We start from the raw sequence: 9,470 nt of genomic DNA on the forward strand, positions 1-9,470 counted from the left end.
TGAGGAGTCACAGTCTGGGTATAAGTGAGCCTTGCTCACATTGTATACCGGTTTTTCCTGTATTTTCTTGGAAATTATGTGTTTAAAAAATCAGATGTCCCTAGAGAACCAATGTCTGTATTTTGGGTCAGACTGCTTTCCACACATATTTGAAATGTTTCTCAAACCACCTGTCACTTGCAATCAAACCATCATGAGCTATTGATATGGCATATAATCACCATCACAACACAGGTAAACAATGTGCAACAGCAATCACAACAGCTGTACACAACAGGTTGGCACCATCATAGCATAAGATTGGCTCAATCATAACACATCATCACAATGGAACAACACATTGAATGCTTTATGAGTATGGGAACAATCACAAACTATGACAATTGATGGGAACAATCACAACAGGTGTAGCAAGATGTGGCCAGGTAATGTCAAGATGACCTGACTGAGAGGTGCAGGTATGATCTTACCTGTACAACAGGTGGGATGCTGTTTGAGGTTAATCAGTATGTTGCAAGGATCACGTTACAAGGATAATGGTATCGTGCCAAAAAACAGTGTTCTTTTGATTTGATGTTTTTAGTTTATTTGTTAGGCCATTAACATAATGGCATTTTTAATAAAGGATTCCTTTACCTTAATGTGTTTTTCAATATCAGTACTGGAAAATTCACAATTAATTGTAGAAATATTCAGGTTCACTTTATTCGTAATTGTGCAAGTGTAAGGAATTTCCATTTTAAGATGGCTCACACCAGTTATTTTACGACTTGTAAAAGTTTGAGGAAGTGTGCCATTTCCCTTAAAACGCCCATAATTATATTTAGATAAAATACAGAAATTACAAGCAGATGAACGCTTGGTGTTTTGAAGATGATGCTGAAAGGAGTGTCAAAGTAGAGCTAACTTCAAGTTACAGAAGAGATTATTGTCCATTTCTAACCTCCTGAAAATGACACGATTAGCAATTATGGAAATCACTGAAGTATGACCCACATGTCCGCTGGTTTCCAACATGTATTGTAGAAAGCTTTTAGCAATGGTCTGCTAGGCACATGCTGTCAGAATATATTGTGAATGGGTTCAATTTCCTGGTGATGAATTTGGATGTGTTCTTTATGATCTGACAATCATAATCCTGTCTTAGATCAGGATATTTGATGCATTTCCGAAGCTCTATCATTTCTGTGTTAGTGATATGTGGTAAAGCCTTCAATAGAATGATTTGTTAACATTTTAATTCCATTTCTTGAGCTCTTTGATAGATGGAATCTTAGTTGTAAATGTGAGGATTTCTCATCTGCGTTTCAATTATTGTTCATTTCATGTTTAATTCAGTACTTTTTTTTATTTAGGTTGAGCTCCATGCTTTTGTATAGGATCAGTTGTTTTGTCAAATTGCCATGTTCCATGAATGTTGAAATTTTATTAGTGAAGTCCTACCCTTATTATATTGATTTTACCCAATAATACTCACCCTTCACTTCCCTAAAAATAGTTATTGTTCTATCTGTTATGTTCAAGGAGGTAATTCAGCTGGCCAGATCAATAGTAAAGAGAGTATGTGATGGCACATTTTTCCAAGCACACTAAACATTTATAGATTGTAAAAAGTGTTCAGTGTTGAGGATACACATGGCAACAATCCCAACACCCCAAAACCAGTATAACATTTACAGGGACAAGATATATTTATACATTATCGAATTATTGTACTTAAACCATGAGTCCAGATAAAACAGCAGACAAGTTGGATATAAGCAGTGGTATGTACCTAACCCTGTATTTCATATATTTTGACTTTTATAAACATAGTGATAGTTACCAGGGGTTAGTAGCTTCTTTAAATATTAATAGTCATATATAATTCTTTTATATTAACTGGTTTCAGAAAACAGACTCTTTGGGCCCCCATGCTTCCTCCATGCTTGATCTACTTTTGTTCCCGCCCTCAGTCTTACGCCATGCTATCACAGCATTATATCACATGGAATAACACCACTTATCACAGCAGACAAATTCTCAGTCAATTTTCAGAGGGCTTCATTAAAGCCAAGTAAAAAAGGAAATTGATTCCATGCAATTGAAGTAAAGACCATCTTTACTAGAGGCAGGTGATCATTGTTTGCCAAAGCAATTCCGAACATCTCAATTTGGGTGTCCAGTCCCCGGGCCTTTGATGTTTGACTCCTGCACTAATCCTTGTCAAAGGGAACAAGTCTGAAGTATGTGATAAACCCTATACAAGTAGCTCTTGACTATGTAATATTTAGCATGGGGCTAACACCAGGCTTATGTCATGTCCCAAGGACTAGCATGGACTTGAAGGGGGCAGAGACATTATCCTAGGACTTCCAACAGCTTTGTGGGGGCTGGGCTGACTATTGTGTCAGATTATTGTCCAGTGATAGCAAACCAGTGACATCAGTGTTTGGGCTGGCTGTTTGCTTCAGTTTGGAAATAGGGATTGGCAACATTTCAATTAAGCGTCTGTATCTTCCTGTACATCAGAAAATTTCAAAATGAAGAGTTGCTTATTGTTAAGACTCCCTTTTGGAAGAATTTTAATGATTTCAACAGATCTGACATTATCTCTTTGTCCGGCTCACAAACCAGGGACCTGGGTATATGGGATGTCCTAACAATATAGTCGGTGAGTGAATTTAGTTTTATGGTGCTTTTAGCAATGTTCCAGCAATGTAATGGTGGAGAATATGACTATGACTTTTGACTACACTGTGGTCTATTCAACAGAGCCTCTGACTGTAGAAAGGTCTTGGGTTTTTTTAACACTGTTTGTGTAAAACTCATATATTTGTAAATATTCATCTGGTCTGACACTAATCATACCATGTTAGTATAATGTGTCAGAGGAAGATATTCAGGTTAAACTGTGGAATGATATTTCAGTTGGTTAGCATCCATAAAACTGACTCCCATATGCATAGACATCACTTTTAAGTGCACTTATCATGAACATGATCTTATGCCCCATTTCACCTCATACACTGCAGGGCTGGTTGGATAGTCTAGAGGTTAAAGCTTGTCATGATGAAGGTCAGAGCTTGTTTCACCACATGGGTACAATGTGTGAAGTCCATTTCTGTGTCCCCTCCATGATGTTGCTGGAATATCGCTAAAAGCAGTGTAAAAACTCACTCATACAATGCACTTTGATTGGAGGGTTTGTCCTACAAGCATTCATGCTCATATTTGCTCAACTCAACATACGAGTAAGTATTTTTCAACACATAATAAGTTCAAATGTCAGATGACCTCTTGACAGCACAATGGACAATGTAGATCTGTCATCAACACCAGGAAGTATGCACACCATTCTCACTGGTCAGTCAAGAACAGCAGGAATTAACAGCTAATTTTCCACCCAATATCCTCCTTAACTGGAACAGAACAGTCAGGCATGGGTGGTGGCACCTATAAATCCATCCTGCCTCTCCACTAGGGTAGTGGAAGCAGGTGACTTATGGTTTGAGCCAACTAGACTAGAATACCATCTGACACCATGGTCATCCATGAAACGCTTGACCTTGGTCCATTTCAGTTTCCTTGGAAGAGATGAGTTGCCAATTAGTGTTTGGTGTACGTTCATGACTATCTAGGCAGAAACAGATTTATGGCTGGGTAAGACAGACCTGGTCTTTCTCCAGATTTTCTAAGTTGTAAAGCATGTTGGACACTTGTCAAAAATGGTTCTTGGCAGCAATAAAGCTTGTTCAGTGGGCAGTTAACAAATGGGGGATTTGTTACTACACACATACCAGTACCAGGAACCTTTACTTGTTAACATTTTAATTGTGAACTGGACAGAATGCAACAGAAGTGATTATTCATGTGTGACTTGAAAGTAGATGTTGTAGGTGTATCTCAAATAGTAGACCATCAGTGTATTTTGTGCCACATGAATATGTGGGTTGCATATCCAAGAATTATCAGTGATGCACTATCATGACTTCAGAATATATGCATGTTTTGAAACCAAAACTAATCGAGTTTACAAAAGTACAAGTCTAGCCAACTGGTTTCTGAAACTAGTGTCAGACTAAAAAAGCATCTCAGAGGTGGGAAATGTATTGTATATTAAAAGATTTCAATGGTGTATGTGACAACGTCTCCATGTTGTACAGGAGAGATGTTTGCATAAGCCCTTGGTTTCTTCACCAATCCGCATTTTCTGGTATTTCGAAATAAGAATATGTTTAAACTCAGGAAATGCTCACTAATGCAGGATGCCATACCGACCATGTGAAGCGGCTTTACCCTCATAATACATTTTCATTGAGTTTGCTACCAGCTTACAGTAGTAATATATGTGATGATCATGATACACAATACTATAACTGCATTTATGATATATTTAAGTGTTTGGAACCCCCAATTTGTTGTCTAGGACCCCTGAAAATTAAGACTATGAGTTCCTGGGGCCTTCAAATACAGGGCTCAAGGTAAATCCCTGCTGGTGTCAACTTACTTGATGAAACAAAATACTAAACCTCATTATACTCTTCAAAAAGTGTCACGATATATCAAGAATCTTTATACTTGATTTGTACAGTGTTTTGCCTAAACTTCCCCATTATGCAAAACACTGTACAAATGACGTATCAAGATTCTTGATGTAGATATATCGTGACGCTCCTGTGGATGATTATTCCTCTTTCACTTTCCACCGTACATGGATGCTAATACACTTGACTATAGTACTGCAGTATGACAGCAACATTGTACTAACTACTTCTCTCCTCTACAGGAAGAAGAGGCTGAATGGGTGGGCCTCACCATAGGCCAGGCTCTGCAGAAGGCGCATGACAAGCAAGCCAAGGAAAACCCTACCAGGCCCCTCAAGGAGATCTTCACTCAGCATTTCATTCAGGATCTGTCAGGTAACACCTGGTCCGTCGTACAGACTCAACCCAACATATCCAAGAAAGCCCATGCAGGTCTGCAATAAATGTCGAGCCTATACTACCACTGTTTCTGAAAATGAAGAAAATATCAGGAGTCTTTTTCCTCATGTTTCATGATTAACTTTTTATAAACTGTTTTTTTTTCTGTAAAATATGTTCATTTCACAGACAACGACAAAATATTAGTTTGCCATTGAGTCAGAATTCATTATGGTATGAATGCATTGCAATAACTATCAACTAACAGTGTCATTTTCTCGAAATGCAAACTAATTGATAATCTCATTTTGTGCAAATCTACATAGTCACGAACATAGCATGTATTTTTTTTAAACTATCAGTTCAAATATTAGTAATTTCTGCAAAGCTGTTAAATATCCATAACAGTAAATATGTGTTATATAACATTTCCTTCCATAGCTGACTTCTTGTCACAAAAGGCAATGTCCTGTATTCACCACTACTGGCTGATAAGTCAAAAACATCCATATCAACCAAGTATAACTCTGCAGCCATGTGTTAAATAGACAAATTAAACCCTGCCTAGCATATATAATAGCATCCTGTGGCATAGCAGATTAATTTTGCTGCATATCCCCACCATTATCCTGGGCTACAGAGTGAGCATAATGTGCACTGTGGAGATAATCCCCATCAGATATAAATCACAGATTGCCAGGTAGGATACTTCTCCTCAGACAGATAATGTATATAAAATAAGCCCAGAGTCTCCTTTGTACCAGGACAATACACAGTCCAAGAATCAAACACATCCTTTACCTGACAGCCACCTGCATTCTGCAGATGCTGTGACTACAACTGCAACTATATTGTCAATCAGTGTTTTAAGCAAATTTAGTCTTGAGAATCTTTTAATTTTCACACCAGTGGGTAAAGCCATGGTATAAATCCTCCATGGGTTTACTCGACTGAGGCAAGGGCTTAGCTGAGGTTCCAGTGTTTCTAAATTGTTGAAAGTCATATAATTATGTAAATATATGAATGGCATTGTATTTCAAACATGACTCATGTTCGTGATGAACTTATTTACAAATGTAAACTTGGTCTTGTCAACAAATGGCTCAAACAACGAAGATGTTAACCCATCCACCCCAAACCATTTAGTCACAAAAAGGCCTTGACATTGACAGATTCCAGCCACAATCCTTGTCCTGGACCCAGACACCACAGTGTTTCAATATAAATACACCTTCTAATGACACAATGATGTCTACCACATTTAACACAGCTAAGAAATGCCTTATACTTGGACACTTAAGTAAGATCTTTCCAAAATATATGGAAAATAAAGATGGTCATGTTGCTCCTAGAATGAAGCTGTCGATTCAGGTTCTCATCATCTAACTATTACGGGTATTTAATCCATTGTCAAAATACTGATTTATTGACTAAGAGACATCTGTATAACATTTGTGAGTGTGGCTTTTAGCTACAAACTACATTTATTCATATCAACGAGATGACAAGCAGGGATCACTCTGGAGCAAATTGTCAACTGGGGGAAGCCTCTTGCTAAATCTGAAAAATGGGATTTTCAGATGAAATTATGGGATATTTCTATATCATTACATAGTGTAAGCATGCATAAACATGGTAAATTCACCCCATGTTAAAATTTCAATGGGATGTTTTGTATTTAAGTGTGTAAAAAGCCCAAAATCACTGCCCAAAGTCATCCCTGTACAACATATAGTTCACATTTTTTTCAAAAGTAGGTGTTCCTGAACGTGTTTTGTAGTAGTATAGTAGCATTTAGGAAAGGTGACTAATCCTGACTATTTTCCACTTCAGATAGGACCACTGAGCACCATGAAGAGTAAGTACTGTAGTTCACCTTCTTATCAATAGTTCACCAGTTTCACAGTCAGTCGAGAAATTAGTTTCCATGCTGATCACATTATTCTGATACTGATGCGACAAAGAGCTGCTATCTGGTGGAGATACCCAGGCACGTGGATAGGTAGTGACAACATATGAATCCCAGCAAGAGATGACAGGCGTCTTTGTTTGATAAGCAGCTGCCATTGTTAGGCTCATTATTTCCAGGGACCACATCGGGTCATCCTTGTCCTGAAGTGCCAGTGGATGTCCAGTTGTGTTGATTGTTTTCTTTCATTCCCTGATGCCCACAAGACCTGGGATACCATGGTGTCAAGCAGGGTCGACATGGACCTCATACATGTCAGCGTAGAAAGACCAATTCAAAATTGAAATTTCCCAAAGGCCACGCAAGGTCATCTGTTTGTAAGATGTCTGTCATATGTCTGATGTGATGAACTACCAGAGAATTTGTCACTTCCGAGGAGTGAATTAGGTTCAGATATTTGAAGCCTTTGTTTCCTGTTCAGTGCCTGACTTTAATCAGTTGTGTTTTCTATCTCAGGGACTCCTGGATGAGCAAGCTGAATCCATTTGGTTCAAAGACCAGTGAGAAGAGCTGACCCCACCATACCTTGTCTCTGCATTTCTAGTAGAAACAGATATCATCTGAGACAGGTCAGCATCAAACACAGTCAGTCTACACAACAGAGATGGAACAGCATTTATAACAATTGGATTGTGGATCATTTTAAATCTATATGATGTTTTTGTCATTTAGTGTCCATTTTTGTTCCTCATTAGATAGGATGTCACCTATTTTATTACCACTATACTGATTTTCTTTAATGAACTGGGTATATCTGAAAAATGTTAAACTTTATCTACCTAATGGCTCAGTTGATTAAAATCAGTTAATTAGGAATTCAAAATGAGCATGATCATTCATAAATTGACAGGTGTAATCATGAAACAGTAAATGTGTATGTATTTGTCCATTAGGGAAATTGTATCAGAGGTATGCAGTGGCTGTGTATCTGAGGTATGCAGTGGCTGTGTATCTGAGGTATGCAGTGGCTGTGTATCGGAGGTATGCAGTGGCTGTGTATCGGAGGTATGCAGTGGCTGTGTATCTGAGGTATGCAGTGGCTGTGTATCAGAGGTATGCAGTGGCTGTGTATCGGAGGTATGCAGTGGCTGTGTATCTGAGGTATGCAGTGGCTGTGTATCTGAGGTATGCAGTGGCTGTGTATCGGAGGTATGCAGTGGCTGTGTATCTGAGGTATGCAGTGGCTGTGTATCAGAGGTATGCAGTGGCTGTGTATCTGAGGTATGCAGTGGCTGTGTATCGGAGGTATGCAGTGGCTGTGTATCTGAGGTATGCAGTGGCTGTGTATCGGAGGTATGCAGTGGCTGTGTATCTGAGGTGTGCAGTGGCTGTGTATCTGAGGTGTGCAGTGGCTGTGTATCGGAGGTGTGCAGTGGCTGTGTATCTGAGGTGTGCAGTGGCTGTGTATCGGAGGTATGCAGTGGCTGTGTATCGGAGGTATGCAGTGGCTGTGTATCGGAGGTATGCAGTGGCTGTGTATCGGAGGTATGCAGTGGCTGTGTATCGGAGGTATGCAGTGGCTGTGTATCGGAGGTATGCAGTGGCTGTGTATCACTAGTGTTTCCTGGTTGAACAGAGGCGTCTGAGTGTGACAGCATTTCTCTCCGTGTCAGTGCACAGGTCAGGTGTTGCTGGTGCTGTTGTAAGATGAAAATTTGTGTTGGATGAATAAAGATTAATTCGTAGTCCGTTTGCTTCTTTGGTAACCTTGAGCTTGTAAGGGCAATACTAAAATTGTATAGGAAAGGCAGCTTATGCAGACAGAACTGATGATCTGTGGTCCGTGGAATGCATCTTCATTAAACCATACTGGATGAGTTCTATGGAACATTGTGGGTGTCTATGAATTGCTTTCTTCTTGCCTCCTGCTGGGATGTGACAACTGTAGCCATGACAACCACGTCAATGACAGGGCATCAGAGCATTCATTACAGATCCAATACATCAGGTCCAACACACTCACACCACAACTACGCCAAACCTGAAGAGTCAAGTGACCAATTACCTGTGAAAATGACTGGCAAGATATCAGAAAATTGGTCCAGGAGACCCATATACCTCCAATATGGATAGTCCTTTGTGGTTAATTCAGGGCCCCTATCTCCCAGTAAAAAATGATCTGGTTGGCTGGCTGTCTAGAAATATTGTCAATACAGGCCAGTAGATGTCAGGATAAGCCCCTAATGAATCATAGTACACTGTCATTGTCGGGTACCATTCCCTACGTTGTACAGATGAAAAGATGGGATAGGGCCGATCAACAGGATACCGTGACGACCAGCATATGAATGAGTGTCAACATTGTGTGTGGTGACCATGTGTCCTCACAGAAACCCTGGCCAAGGGAAGTGGAGTTACAAAGACATGATCATTAAGTACATAAATCACTGTCTAGGCAGTGATAACACCTGGTGCTCCCTGCTACGTACCAGACATGTATCTCGTGGAGTACAGACACCCCACAACCCACCCCCTCCCAACCGTGTACATACATCCCTCCTTGTCACATCCCCACCCCCTCCCAACCTTGTACACATGCCCCTTTATGTCGCATCTCCACCCTTCCCATCCTTGTACATACACCCTCTATGTCACAT

General features: G+C 39.7%; 1 protein-coding gene across 2 annotated transcripts in view; it reads left to right on the forward strand.

Annotated features, from left to right (window-relative positions):
* LOC137274248 (large ribosomal subunit protein bL28m-like) overlaps positions 1 to 8,558 on the forward strand; it is a 66,023-nt gene extending 57,465 nt beyond the window's left edge. Inside the window, exons 6-10 of one of the 2 annotated variants that reach the window (XR_010956175.1) lie at positions 4,769 to 4,901; positions 6,738 to 6,762; positions 7,330 to 7,782; positions 8,069 to 8,166; positions 8,215 to 8,558. Coding sequence is in view for 1 of the 2 variants with exons in the window: in XM_067807335.1 (XP_067663436.1) it covers positions 4,769 to 4,901; positions 6,738 to 6,762; positions 7,330 to 7,387 (216 nt within the window). In the remaining variant the exon portion in view is untranslated. Of the gene's footprint in view, positions 1 to 4,768; positions 4,902 to 6,737; positions 6,763 to 7,329 lie in introns of both variants that reach the window. The other variant, XM_067807335.1, reaches the window with a different exon arrangement.
* Positions 8,559 to 9,470: the final 912 nt, after the last annotated feature.

Source organism: Haliotis asinina, chromosome 2 (genome assembly GCF_037392515.1).
Source record: "Haliotis asinina isolate JCU_RB_2024 chromosome 2, JCU_Hal_asi_v2, whole genome shotgun sequence".
Lineage (NCBI taxonomy): Eukaryota > Metazoa > Mollusca > Gastropoda > Lepetellida > Haliotidae > Haliotis > Haliotis asinina.